Here is a 15421-nt window from a genome sequence, read left to right on the forward strand (position 1 = left end):
ATAAGGGTCTCTAGCAGAGCCTTGAGGGACAAAATTGAAGTGGTTAAATAAATAAAATAATAAGTTTGATCACATACCACTGCTCTGTCAAGATGAGCCTTCTGGATTAACTCCAGCAGAAAACTGTATACATATGTACACACTGTACTAGTGTACTACCCAGCATCTATGCCTGTCTGACTGGTTTACCTGCCGTCTGATCAGGCACGGACTGGCACAGAAAATCGGCCCTGGCATTTGTGATCTTCACCGGCCCATAGCGCGGGGGTCGCCGAAAAATTGCGGTTAATTGGCGGATTATGTTAGTGTCTTTTAGGTTTTTGGTGACTTTATTTTGGTTTTAGGGTTGGCCGTGGCCCCAGACTGCCCGGCCCTTCTGGCATCTGCCAGAAGTGCCAGACCGTCCAATCCGGGCCTGCATCTGATAGAGACTGACTGCTTCACATTATTTAAGTTCTTGTGAAAATTAGACCATTGGACTCCGGTCAACTCGGAATGATGTCAGGAACGATGCAAGTTGGGAATGCATGCCATTCCCAAAGTGGGTGGCAGCCAAATCTTTGTGTGATAACATTAGTCGAAAATAGGAAAGGCAAGGCACCATTTGAAATACGAAAGTAATTAGTGTTTCTACCTATCTGTGCACATCAACATCAGCTGGGTTAGTCCAAATTGATGGGCTATAAAAAGGGACTTTTTGGTACCAAGCAGTCACACAAACATCATAATGGGTAAAAGCAAAGGGCTCTGTCAGGGCATTCACAACCTGACTGTTGCTCTGCATCAGAATGGAAGTGGTTACAGACTTATTTCAAAGCATCTGGAATATTCCAGTATAGCCTGGCGTAGACAGACTATATCACTGTGTGGATATGAGTCTGGTGCTTCTATGAGGACGTTTTTTTTCCAAGGGGGCGGGATCAAAAGGGCTTTGTTAGGGAGCCCGAATAGGACACCATTACAGTAAATCCAGACGGGAGGTGATGAAAGCGTGGATGCAACGGAGTCTGAGAGTGACAGCCGGAGTCTGCAAATGTTTTTTATTTTGCACTTTTACAAATGCAATTTTACAATTTTAAGTATTCTTTTTAAATACAGGCCTTATTTACTTATAAGTGGGATAGCTACTAAGTAAAACATCGGATTACTTACACTTCTTCCACCACTGCTCATTGCAAACACATTTCACACACATTTAACCATTATTATTGCATGATAGTATGGTGTAACTTTTAGACAGTGCACACTGCACAGCCTTCTATGTCATCATCATCATCATCATCATCATCATTTATTTATTCACTTGTTTTCAGTGGCAATGCAGACAGAAAAAGCACAAAAATAGAATTGCTATATCAAATTAAAACAGTAAAATTACATTACAATGCAACTAAATAAATAAATAAAGATATGTTTCAACATCAATAAAAGCTATAAACAATGACAGCTTGAAATCAACAGAATCCACGGACCTGACTCAGTGGGATTAAAGTGAAGTAGGACTTCAATCCTACTTCACAAAGAACTGGAAGAAAACAGGTGGGGGAAATGGTGTGCAAACTCGGTCACTGTAACAGACCTCTCATAAAGTCTTTGTTCTTTGTGACCAGTCGGTTTTTAACAAACTCAGTGATAATTTGCTTGCCAGACTCTGCAGCATTTCCAAGGTCCTTCAGTATATCTTCTGAAGCAACATCACCAGTTGTCAGAGACACTAGATCATACACATTCTGCTGTTGGAAGACGTGGTATCTCTGGAACTGTTGAACAAGTTGAATGGCATCAGTATGACCTCTTTTTATTCGTGATGGAAGACAGTCTTTGTGGGTGTCTTCTTCATCCTCATCCTCATGTGTCAGCCCAAACAATGATCTGGTATCCTCTGCCAAGGTTGCACGTTCAAGGCCCTGGTAGGCCTTCAAATATTGTACTTTTACAAGAGGCAAATATTGTACTGTTGTATATTTCCACATGTTAGAATTACTATAGGATTACAAGTCTACTTTGGGCTGCAGACAGAAGAGTGGATTAAGACCATTTGTTGGCTCCAGCCTGGGTGTGGGTACTTAGCATTTTCTATTGTTTTATCTTGGAGACAGTGCGTCTATCCATTTGTCATCAAGGCTGACACCTTTCCTTTCCTGGCTCTTTACAGTTGCAAATGTGGAGAGCCAGAGAAGGTGGGGTCCCACCTTACAGGGCTGACACACCCAACATGTACCTCCTCTTAGATCTCAAATGTGACCACTGCTATAAAAGACTGACTGAAATGTAACTAACTTAGTGTGTGTCTCAGAGGCCGAAGGGCCGAGGAGGGGAGCTGAGGCTCCCTAGGAAAACTGTTTGTACTCTGTGTGTTCCATGAAATAAATCCGAAGCAACGAACCTCACTGCTGGAGTGATGTCTCAAATCCATTCTTCAAACCATTCTTACACATCTCTGGAACATCAAACTATCTTTACAATATGGCGTTGTTGGCAACTTCAATAGTGCAGTAAAACCTGTAAGTCTGTGGTCTTAAAGATACCACAGTACTTTTACTCCACTACAATTATTTGAAAACTTTAGTTACTAATTACTTTGCAGGTATAAATTATTACAATATACAACATACATTAACCACTTTAGCCCTACTTTATACATAGGCTATTTGAAAATAGCCGATTTTCAAGCTCACAACGCGTCACATCGCGACGCGTTGTGAGCTTGTAGATCTGCTATTTTCAAACATTTTAGTACTTTTACTTTTGGTACTTAAAGTACATTTTGATGCCAATACTTTTGTATTTTTACTCAAGTCGATTTTGAATTCTGGACTTTTACTTGTAACAGAGTATTTCTATAGTGCAGTATTGGTAATTTTACTTAAGTAAAGAATTTGAGTACTTTTTCCACCACTGGCTCTGAGCCACTCTGCTACACTAGTATGTGTGAATAGGGAAAAGGAATCGATGTCACCTGAGTGTGTTGGAGGTGCAAACAAAGATGAATCTTACGTGATTTTGTCTCCTTTTCTGTGGCTCAGAAAAACAAATATTTGGCTGTTCCATCACGTTGGGGCCCCTGAACTATGACCTACTTACTTCCTGCTCCCTGTCTTCTTCTAGCACTGTAAAAGTGATGCTGAAATGTCTCTGCATGACCATAGACGCGTCCCTCTTTTTGCTCGTAGTTTCCGTTCTTGCCCCGCCCGACAGTCCCGCAACACGGCACTGCTGCTTTTCCAATGACTGAGTTGAGGTATGCCTGAATTACATCATATTCATATAAATACAATAGATATTTTAAACAATCATCTTTGTCATCACAGTAATTTATATCAGTCCCTGCATTCAGGCATGCACGGAGACAAAAGAACTATGCTTAGCTTTTGAGACAGATGAAGTGTGCACAATCTATTCCAATGTATATAACTGTATTATGCTTATACCATGCAACGCAATAAAGCCAGCGGCTTGTTGCGCTCCTTTCACATGTACTGTGCCTCAGTTGGGCGATAACGCGAACTGTACGTGCCAAAAGAAGGAAGCACCCCCCCCCCCCCCCCCCCCCCCCGCCCTTGCATTGGTCTCAGGCCTTCAGCTGTTCTTGTTCTTGTGAGACTGAACGCTGCGTTGCATCCGCGCTGTGCCGAGCTCTGCTGGAGTGGCGCATGGAGGACAAGCGAGTGCGGAACCCTTCCCCGGAGAAGAAGTAGAGCAGCGGGTCGAAGCAGGAGTTGGCCGCGGCCAGGCACATCGTCACCACCACCTTCTTCTGCATAGCCACCTGCCAGATTGAGGAAGAAGTGCTTTACCACAATGTAGAAATACTCTGTTACAAGTAGCAGGCCTGTATTCAACAATTTTACTTGAGTAAGAATACAACCTTACTGGCATCAAAATACCGAAAGTAAAATTACTCATTCATGCAGAATGTCACATTTAGTTTTTTTTTTTTTTTTAATGTGTCTACATCTTTGGCTACAAGATCACACGTCGCAATACGACATGTTTGTAGATCGACTATTTTCGAATATGTAGCACAAACATTGTAACTAAAGTTTTCAAGTAATTGTAGTGGAGTAAATAGTACAATATTTGCCTCTGACTATATAATATTGAAACAAATACTCAAGAAACAAAAAAAACGCCTCAAAATTGTACTTAAGGACAGTACTCAGTACTGTACTGTATTGTATTGTACTTGATTTGCTTTCCGATAGTTCTACCTTCTCAGCACAGCTGGCGCCGGCCCACGCCGGGAGGAAGTGTATGTGAACGCTGCGCTGGATGTGGTAAGGCATAAAGCTGATCAGGAAGGCCAGCGTGACGATGACGATCATGCGGATGGCCTTGGTGCCGGCGCTGCTCTGCCTGCCCCCCGTGACGCTGCGGGACAGCAGCGTGCGGATGATGCCTGCATAGCACAGCAAGATGACCAGGAACGGAAGGATGAAGCCCACCACCAGAGAGAAGTAGTTCAGCATCACCTGCATACAATAAACTTGATTAGGTTGATCTTGACCACTTAAACTCTCTATTCTTAGTGAAACGGAACTGAGTTGCAACTGTTCTTCGTACACTCTTATAAAATATTTTGGCAAATGTTCCCCTCAGAATCATGACATATGCCTGACACAGACCTAGATCAGGGGTCTTCAACGTTTTCCTACCTTTTTGCCAAAAATAGCCGATCTACAAGCTCACAACGCCTCACATCGCAGATCGCTTTTTTTTGCTATTTGTTAATAATTTTCAAAGTGAAAGTGGTTAAGTGTGTCTGTGGGTTTCATAAATATTGAACCAATGACAAGTATTAACATGAGTTTGAAACTAAATAATAACTACATTAGATCCAGTGGAAACAGGATCTTTTTTCCATTTCCTGAAAAGCAATGGTTATGGACATACAAGCTTTCCACCCGACATCGACGATATACATTTTTTTGTCAATACAAATATCAATCAACCAATCAATTAATCAATCAGTTACCAGCTTGTTGATCTGGCGGTCCTGTTCGGGCGGCTCGAAGCACTTGGTTTTGTTGGTTTTGGGGTCCACGTGTTGTCCTGTCATCAGGAAGGGCGAGGAGGTGACACAGATGAACACCCAGATGCCCACGCACACAAGGCGCGCACGGCACTGCGTCACCAGATGCATGTTCTGCACGGGGAACACGATGGCCACGAAGCGTGTGACGGACATGGCGGCCATGAAGAAGATGCTGCAGTAGAGGTTGACGTAGAGGGCGTAGGAGCTACGTAGATATACACACAGAAACATTAAGGTGCCAACTGGAACCAAAATGTGTTCTTAGTTCAGAGAGGAACCATTTTTGGTTCCAGAAAGAATCTTTCAGACCAAGGTTCTTTAACCCATTAAGACCTGAGGTCGATTCTACAAATGCTGTTGCCAGTTTTCTGAAAATCGTGCGTTGCTATATCACTGGTGCACACACTTTTTCATGTCAGGGACCCCCAAAATGATATGTATTTGGCCGCGGACCCCATCTCAATATTTTGTTCCAGAGACCGCACAGAAGCAAAGATTTGAGTTTTAAAAACGATATATTCAAAAAATTGTACTTATCTTCATGATTTTAAAAAAATGTTCAAAGCGGCACTACTGTAAGTGACACGCTAGGAGCTTAGCTAAATAAATCGAAAGAAATACAGACGGGTTTAACGGGTTAAAGAACCGTTTATATTAACTAGATTTGAAGGCCCTTGAATCTAGTCCCATATTGCACTGATCACAGCAATGGTCACTGATTATGGCCATTTGAGGTGTTTGGTGTGACTATTCTCATGGCAGACACCTGAACAGTGTTTGTGCCAATGTTGGTGCAGATTGGAGCATCAGTGTGCCTGGTGTGACCATTGTCATGGCAGACCCCTAAACAGTGTTTGCGCCAAGTATGGCGCGACCTGGAGAAACGGAGAACCTGTGGCACAGGCCCAGGCACACCCCAGACACACCCTGGTACCCCGGCACTATCACAGTAGTACACTCACCTGATCCGACAGAGGAAGTCGCCCAGGTTCCACTGTCCCTTGTTGACGTAGTAGATGACGCGCAGTGGCAGCGTGCTGACGCAAAGCAGGTCCGACACAGCCAGGTTCAGCATGTAGATGTGGAAGGGAGAGCTCTGCCGATAGGTCCGGATCAGGACCACCAGGGCAAAGCCGTTCCCAGACAGACCGACTATGGTGATGATGGAGTAGACCGTGGAATAGACGGAGTTACGGAAGTCGTCGATGGATTCACACGGTATGGAGTCGTTCTCTGCCATGCCTGGAATACCTGCGGAACCTGGAGATGAGGAGGAGCGAGGAGAGCAGAACAGAGGAGAAGAGAGAGGAGACACATCATAGGTTGGGGGTCAGTAGGTGCCCTTGACCACAGCAGGGTGGGGGAGTTGCAGCCTTGTCTGTGTGGAGGTTGTCTGACATTTTAAACAAAATAATGACTTGCTTTCATCCACTCAATGTGATAACATACAAGTGTGTGCATGTAAGAAGGGGGGGGGTAACTTTTGTTTCTAAAATCATTACATACTGATATATTTAATAATTATGTTATTAATATTTGCGGACTATTTGCCATTCCTAATTTGCTCTTTAAAATGTCCTCTGTCAGCAGATATTCTTCACTCTCCCTGATCACAGTGAGATTTGAGCTCACAACCCTTTTCTCTCACTGTACTGCTAACATATCTGCTATAAAGTGCTCATAGAAAACAGCTAGTTTGTGTTTCTGAAAGTACTGGGCTCTGGAGATAATATCACACAGCCAGATTGGAGGCGTACCCATTTGAGGTTTCTGCAGAGATTACAATCTCGCCGTACGAAACTGCGAACGCTGCTGAATCCTGAAAAGTAACAGTTCTGGACATACAAGGTTTCCACCCAACAGAGACGATATTGTAGTTGCAACCTCTCTGGTTTGATTGCAGCTGGAGCCATGTGTTGCTTGTCCTTCCCTCTCTCTACACCCCTTTATCTAAACACAGCAATACTTGGAATACCAGGAAATGCCTGCTGAAGTGAAAGTCAATGTGAAATGCTGTTGCTCCATGCATGTAAAACCACAATCTTATTTACACTGACATTGGTTTTGAGATTTACACACACACACACACACACACACACACACACACACACACACACACACACACACACACACACACACACACACACACACACACACACACACACACACACACACACACACACACACACACACACACAAATGTGATTGGAGAAGCTGAGTGCAGATCTCAAGATTCAGGGTACTTATAGGTACAAGCAGTAAAATGTCATTGGGGCTATGGCCAATAAGAGCATGTGTTATTACTGTTCTGTCTCCATTGGCCATCTCCTCATCTCTGCTATGTATTAGACCTAGACCTACTCCTTTTCTGGACCTGAACAAAGCAAATACAATACAAATGTACAACTAAAAATACAAATAATAGTAAAAAAAATAAAAAAATAAACAATCAAAATAAAAATGAATACACAAAGACAAATTAGCATTTTAAAATCAAATCCAACAATCCAGTCAAATTAAACAAAAACACAATTAACAGTTACATACTTGACAAGTTACTTGCAAGGTATCTCTTGATGTGTTTTTTGAAAGTCATTTTGTTATGGATTGTACATAAGATGTTTTTGGGCAAAAGGATGTTACTGTAAGTGATCTACAAGCTCACAACGCATCGTGTTGTGTGATGCATTGTGAGATTGTAGAATGTAGATCCACTATTTTTTTAAGGAATTAAGTGGTAACTTTTTTGTCCCAAACAATCTCAAAAGTAGGAAATAGGAAACAGCAGATCAACAAGTTCACAACACGTCGGGTTGCGGTACGTGAGCTGCCCTTTCAGGTTTTTCCACTATTTAAAAAAAAAAAAAATCCAATTTTGGCCAGAGTGCTATTAGTGCATTATGCATTTTCATTATTGGTACTTTAATTGTCAGTCATTCCAGTGAATATTAAATGTCATTTGTCATATCTATCCCGTGCAGCTTTTTTGTTTAAAAAGGACGACTTCACCCATTTTCAACATATCTTCATATAATTGGTCCTCACTAATGCTTATGATAATATGGTACTTTTTTTTTCAACTTGGTCTGTGTCTCATAGGAGGGCTGTGGACACTTCAGAAACCGCCTACCAGTGACATCATCGATAGGCAGATGATTTTTTTTAACAAGATTTCACATTTTTTATTTCGATTTTTATTAACGTGAGAACATTGGCTTCCATCATAGCATGCTAAATTTCCACGAATAGAAAGCCTGCAGTTTCTATTACCTATTAGCTTGGACATCGATGATGTCACTGGTGGGTGGGTTTCTGAACTATCCACAGCCCTCCTCTGAGACACAGAGTGAATAGACCAAAAAAATTACATATTATAATGAGGACCAATTATATGAAGATAGGTTGAAAATGGGTGAAGTCATGTTAAGTACTTTAAGGGCAAACAGAAATAAAACATGTATTTATAGGTTCCAACGTTCAATGCCAATCGTGACAGGCCCAGGTTGTTGCTTTTATTAAATTCAAAACACTGGTGATGCCTGCAGTGATACCTGCAGGACATGAACCACCCCTACACCCTTTCCTGCACAATCCCATCAGTTAACACAGGACATCTGTCCCTCCCTTCCCTACCACACAGGCCAACGCTGCAAGCCACCTGTCTGTCTGTCTGTCTGTCTGTCTGTCTGTCTGTGTCTGTGTCTGTGTCTGTGTCTGTCTGTCTGTCTGTCTGTCTGTCTGTCCCTCCCTCCCTTCCCTACCACACAGGCCAACGTTGCAAGCCACCTGTCTGTCTGTCTGTCTGTCTGTCTGTCTGTCTGTCTGTCTGTCTGTCTGTCTGTCTGTCTGTCTGTCTGTCTGTCTGTCTGTCTGTCTGTCTGTCTGTCCATCCCTTCCCTACCACACAGGCCAACGCTGCAAGCCACCTGTCTGTCTGTCTGTCTGTCTGTCTGTCTGTCTGTCTGTCTGTCTGTCCATCCCTTCCCTACCACACAGGACAATGCTGCAAGCCACCAGGACTCATCTCCCTCCTGGCTCCTATACAATAGCCTCTGTCCTGTCTGCAGACTCACTCCATGTGTGGGATGTTGGGATGTGTTTAATGGAATGTTGATTTAATTCTTTTGGGCAGGGACAAGTGGAGGCTAATGAGCGTAATGACGAGCTGTGTTAAATGATACTCTTGACTTTCCATCTGGCTCTGATACAGACTATGAGATGCCTTTGTGTATTATCGTTTCTGCTTTTTAATAAAAGTCTCATTAATATTTAGTCAGGACTGGAGAGCTTGATTTCCCCCCTGACAACTGCAGTCTGAAATCACACCTCTTCAGACTCCACCTCAACCCTTGCACCCCATATTCCTTGTATCACTTCTTGCTGTGTATTTACATTTATTTAGATGCTTATGCGCGCGCAACAGCAGCAAGGACTCGAGGGAGTGCGGTGCCCGCCGTCGAGTAGTTCGGATATCCAGTTGTCCAGAACCGCTTTGTCACTATTCGCCAATAGACGGCTATGTAGAAGACCTGGCCCTAAGAAGTGAACGCTAGTGTCAGAACAATCTCTCTCTACGGGTCTGATACTGATTACATCAGGGATCTCCATATATGGGCATGAAAGGGACATTGACTGACAGTTACAGATATCTTCATATATGGGCATACAAGGGACACAGGTAGACAGAAACAGACATCCCCATTTATGGGCACAAAAGGGACACACACAAACGGGGACTCTGACAAAGCCCCCAACACTATGACTCTCAGACATATTGGTCGGATCGGCAGTGCGACGTACTGTACTGTAGCGGCATGTGGCACGAACTCTACATATGAGAGCTGCGTAGCGGCTCGAATCTATAGTTTGAATAAAATTTAAAAGGTTTGAGCGTAGCGGCTCAAACATTTATTTTGAATAAAACTGATGTGCGAGGAGGGACACCAAAGACAGCACATCCCTCAAGAGTCCTTCTGTTTCACTAATCCCAAATAATGCTAACATGGTCTAGTCTGGGATAAGGTTTGAAATACACCGTTCCAGAATTTCACAAGATTTGGACACAGCCAGAACATTATGTATTAGTGAAGTGTTAGGAGTCGTGCATTTGTCTCAATTAGAGCTAAGCTCCGATTCTAGATCATTTTAATTTAGAAATAATATAAGCTATATAATAATACACATAATCCAGTTGATGAAAGATATTTTTTTCTAAGACCTTGCCCAGAAAAGGCAGGTTAGAAATTGGTCTATAATTACCAAGCACAGAGTGATCAAGGTTGTGTTTCTTGAGTAATGGCCTGACTACAGCCGTTTTCAGTGAGTCAGGAAAGACGCCTGATTGTAAAGAGCTATGAACAACTTTAAATTGAAGTAAGGAATGAAGTAAGGAATGGCGAGCACAGATGGGAGAGGAATGGACTTGGAATGAACTTGTTTGGAATGAACTTGTTTGAGGATGTTATCCCACACACAGTCAGATAGGGGCTGATCAAAGTTCCGCTTCCATTATATTTTGATCTTTGTTTGGGTTTGTCAAGTCAACTATGAGATAAGATTTCATTGCTGTTGGGCAGAAACATTTTATGTTGTGCAAGCTTGTACCTCTACAAGCTTGTAGATCTGCTATTTTGTTTTCTTCTTTTTTATGTTAAGTCTACCTGTGGGCTTATATATACTTATACTGCATTGAACCAATGAAAAGTATTAACCAGCTTGTGACTAAATAATAACTACATTGGATCCATAAATGAAACTGGTTCCTTATTCTATTTCCTTTCACATGCGTTTTTTACGAGGAACTTATAAATGCTGGCCGTGATTAGGTGTTTGTGGGTAGATGAGATTGTTAATAGTCTGTAGCCTGAAGAAGTGAGATGGTGGTAAGATAAACTTCTCAGACAGCATTTTAAACGAGGCAAGGCTGCCATCTGCTTTTTTTTAATTGTTCAAAAAGGCAATTTGAATGTAAAAAAGGATTTTGATTACATTGCAACGTTTTGAAACATTTTGAAACTATTATATTTTTGACAATATAAAGCCGTGCCCAAAATAGTGATGCCAGGTTGAAAGTGGTTAAAGTTTTTCTACAATATTATCACTGTGCTTCACAATGATAACATTGATAATGTAGGATAAGATTATAGATTCTGCATGAAATTTTTGACTGATATCACATTGAGAACATACAGGCAGACAATGGATGAAAGCAAGTTATGATTTTGTGCAACATGTTTAAATTAGAGGTGCCTACAATAAGCTGAAGAACCACCATTTTTGTTGTGTGTGTAATTGGCATTTAACTGTTTTTTAACTGAGAAAAGTGGGTGCCAATTAGGGCTGCAACTATTGATCTTTTTTTTTAAAAGTACATCAAATCAATGCAAAATAATTTAATCAACTGAATCCGTTTGTCTGACTAACCACTTAAGCCCTAGTTTAAAGTTTAAAATAGGGAAAAAAAGAGATCTACAAGCTCACAATGCATCGCAACACGACGCGTTGTGGGCTTGTAGATCTGCACTGTATTTTCATAATTTTAGAAAGATTTTGAAAGCATAAATTGTGAGTTCTGTGTTTCCAGAAGTCAGGGTTAGTACCACCTCCTGAGCTTATCTGCTTATCTGAAACCGAGCCCTGTAACCCAGAAACATATTTGATGACATGATTCACTAAAAACAGGAAACCATGTGTCGGTTATGACCATCAGAAAGAAAGATTCTTAATTTCCTGTTTCAAAATTCTACATCCTGTGCGAGTCATACTTGAATTTGTGGTGTTTAGCTGCACTTCTTACCGCCAAATGGGCAGGTCTATAACTCGATATACAAATGGAACCAAATGGACCATATCTTATTTATCTCCGGGGACCCCAATCTACTACCCAATCTACAGTGTTTATTTAACTCTGAGTGTGTGGCTGTGTGCAAATGGAACCTAATGGACCGGCAAAATCATGCAAACGCAGTAAAATAGATGGATTAATAGATGGATCATGACATAAGGATTATGTCATGATCCATCTGGTTTTAACCACATTAACTCTGGCGTACATATTTTGGCCAAATTGTATTTTATATTTTCCCAGCATCTCAAATATTCAAAAGGTATTCAAAAATAGCGACAATAGCAAATAGATCTGATTGTGTATAGGGCATAAGTGGTTAATCCATATTAGTGTAGATCTTCTGAATGCACGCCTACATTTTTATTGCTAGTGAATGTTGATGGTTTATTTAATTCTTATTTTCTCTTTATAATTTCCTTACTATTCTTTTAGAACATCATGTGCTCAGCTAGCTACAAATACAGTATTTGTGGTTGGTTCATTGGCTTTAGAAAACCAAGCAGGAACGGCACACACCAACATTGCAGAGATTCTGACCACGGTGCAGAGGCATGAAAATGAAAGATGTCAAGAGCCTCTTCTTTCAATTTCATTGTTCCATTTAACATACAAAATCCGGTTTGTGCAAGAGAGCACTCTTGCAACATGTCAATGTCAACATTCCAGCTCAGCATGGCTGAGATCCAAAACTTGCATTTGTCACTTCCATTGTAATCTGTTAGTTAGATAGGCTCGTTAACTTATATAGACTACTTAATTACATGTTAAACAACATAATTAATAATCAATGAATAATCTCCAACAAATATTTGACACGCTGAACTGTTTGCTTTGCCTTGGTGATGCATTTTAGAAACATTTTCAATTCATGTAAAAATATCATCTCGTTTGGCTGTGCAAGCCTGATTTACACTTTGTCCTTCAATGGTGTTGCATGTCACATAAATTAATTATTTTGCATAATTTAAGCAATAATCATGAAAGAAAAAAAGAATGCAACAAGTTTCTTACCGTTCATGTGCAGCATCACGATGTTGCTCTGTGTGAGTCAGGAAAGGAAAGGGCAGGGAGAGGGCAGGCAGGATGCTTTTCAAAGAGGGTGTATCCGCTGTGTGTGTGCGTGTGTGCATGTGTGTGCACGTGCGTGCGTGCGTGCATGTGAGTGTGTGGCTGAGAACGGCAGCAGCAGGAGCAGGTGGTTGATAAAGCGTTAGAAAGTAGAAGTATCAGATTGTAGAGTATTCTTTTCTGTTCTTGATTCTTAGATATCCTTAGATAGGATGGATAGATAGACAGAGACATAGATAGACAGAGACAGACAGACAGACAGACAGACAGACAGACAGACAGACAGACAGACCTTTATTAATCCCACAGGAGAAATACATGTACCCCCCAAATTTAGCACAAACATGGGAAGATATTCATTCTACTACTCTGCCACCATAATGTGGAATGCCCTGTCCTTCCATTAAAGGATGTGAATCACTGGCATCCTTCAAAACTGGCCTGAAAAAGCAACTGTCAGGAATCTACAAGTGGAGATAGATATTAAATCCCATTGAAATGAGGGATCATAAACTGCTGCCGTTTTTCCTTTTTCTCCTCTGTAAATACAGCTAAGTATTAATGTGTTTATATTCAATGCTCTGTTGATGAATTGAATTCATAGGACCACAATGGTTGCTTTAGCCTTTTAGCCCAAATGTTTTACTGTACCTTTACATTTTTGTGGGGGGGGGGGGGGGGGGGTGTTCTTTGTTGTAATTTTAAGGCAAAAGTCCAATCCAAATCGTTTCCCATCAAACACAAATGTAATGCATGATTAAATCTGCAAGCCCCTATGAATATGTTATTGTTCATGATTTTATTCACCTGTGTGATTCCCATTCTGTAGCTCAATGTTCCTCCACATCTGATTCTCATTACGGACACGCTACAGCTAAACATGCTTGTTTTAAATGCCTCTCTCTGCCTCGCTGTGCACAAGACACAAGGCAGTACCAAAAGTCCCCTGGCCCCCCTATTCCGGCGCCACTGGCCCGACAACCAGCCTCCGTTTCACAACAAAACGTCACAATAAAGCAACTGCAACACAATAATGACACACGTTTATCGATCATCTCAACCACATGAACACTAGCATACCTATTCTGGGGCGAACATTCTGTACAATAAGTTAAATTGTAGAGTGAAAGCACAAGGGTCTCTAGCAGAGCCTTGAGGGACTCTGGTCAAGTACATAATGTAAGTGGTTAAATAAATAAAAGAATAATCTTGATCACTTACCACTGCTCTGTCAAGATGAGCCTTCTGGATTAACTCCAGCAGAAAACTGGATTCAATATGTACACACTGTAGGCTACTAGTGTACTACCCAGCATGACTGTGCCCGTCTGACTGGTTTATCGGGAGGCATGCGTTAATCCGACAGACCTTTTCTCCGACTATGCGGCATCCGCGTGCAGTTAGGGTTAGGGTGCGGGTTAACGTCGGAGTGCTGCGCTGTCGGAGGAATGCGCTGTCGGATTAACGTACTGCACCCGGTTTATCTGCGTTCTGACAGGGACTGACTGCGTCACATTATCTATGTTATTGTTAAAACGAGACCATTCTCGGGAAAGATGCAAAGTCAGGAACAATGCAAGTTGGGAATGCATGCCCCACCCAGTTATGCGATACCCGTTGTACCCCATACATGAATATTTCTGTACCTGTCCGTCCATGTCCCTTTTATGTCCATATCTATCTATTCATCCATCCATCCATCCATCTATATACTATCTCTCTCTCTCGACAGACAGACAGACAGACAGACAGACAGACAGACAGACAGACAGACAGACAGACAGACAGACAGACAGACAGACAGACAGACAGACAGACATAGGCATATCAGTTGTATTGGCAGTTCTGTACAGCCGCCTATCCAACCGACTCGATCCTGGAACCGCACTCCCTCAGGTCCTCAGCAATATACTCGCCAATTATTATTTTTTGCACATTTATAGTAGGATAAGTGTATTCTGATGGTAATCATTGCTATATAGTGTTTGATCAGCCTCTCCAGCTCTTTAGTAAACAAAAACAAAAAAATGTTTGGGATACCAAATTGATCCAATCAGGAGAGATAACTCATAGGATACAGCATAAACATGTGATGAAACAAATACATGAGCAGACAGAATTGAAACTAAATTAGAACACTATGAAATTGAAGTTGATAAATGGGTTCTGTCTCCTGATTGAATGAAATTGGTGACTGTTGTATATTTCCTAACATAATGTACACATTTAAGCCATATGTTAGAATTACTATAGGATTACAGGTCTACTTTGGGCTGCAGACAGAAGAGTGGATTCAGACCAATTGTGGGCTCCAGCCTGGCTGGGTGGGGGTAGGCTAAATTAGCATTGCCTTTTGTTTCACCTTGGAAGCACAGGGAACAACAAAGCCACAGGACACTGTCTCCATGTCTTCTTTCCTGGCACACCCGAATTGTAGATTAGCAAGTGGATCAAAGACTGATGCAATCACC

General features: G+C 41.7%; 1 protein-coding gene across 2 annotated transcripts; it reads right to left on the reverse strand.

The window, feature by feature from the left end:
* Nucleotides 1-1275: 1275 nt before the first annotated feature.
* On the reverse strand, nt 1276-14264 carry LOC311065353 (cysteinyl leukotriene receptor 1-like). Of its 2 annotated transcripts, XM_084085655.1 has the most exons (6): nt 14172-14264; nt 12894-13152; nt 5998-6295; nt 4976-5240; nt 4212-4472; nt 1276-3769 (listed from the first exon to the last, which is right to left on the reverse strand). In XM_084085655.1, the coding sequence occupies exons 2-6, from the start codon at nt 12907-12909 to the stop codon at nt 3572-3574; spliced, it is 1038 nt and encodes a 345-aa protein (XP_083941781.1). In that variant the 5' UTR covers nt 12910-13152; nt 14172-14264; the 3' UTR covers nt 1276-3571. The 2 variants fall into 2 exon arrangements, with proteins under 2 accessions (XP_083941781.1, XP_083941782.1); XM_084085656.1 differs by lacking the exon at nt 12894-13152 and having other exon boundaries at nt 14172-14228.
* Between the last annotated feature and the right edge of the window lie 1157 nt (nt 14265-15421).

The sequence above is a fragment of the Gymnoscopelus microlampas genome, assembly GCF_963454915.1.
Source record: "Gymnoscopelus microlampas genome assembly, chromosome: 18".
Lineage (NCBI taxonomy): Eukaryota > Metazoa > Chordata > Actinopteri > Myctophiformes > Myctophidae > Gymnoscopelus > Gymnoscopelus microlampas.

What these genes read in the sequence shown, in the direction of transcription:
- LOC311065353 (XM_084085655.1), bottom strand. An exon ending in GACTTCCTCTGTCGGATCAG is followed by an intron (nt 5,241 to 5,997) that starts GTGAGTGTACTA and finishes ATATCTACGTAG; the next exon opens with CTCCTACGCCCTCTACGTCA. An exon ending in GCGCCAGCTGTGCTGAGAAG is followed by an intron (nt 3,770 to 4,211) that starts GTAGAACTATCG and finishes TCAATCTGGCAG; the next exon opens with GTGGCTATGCAGAAGAAGGT.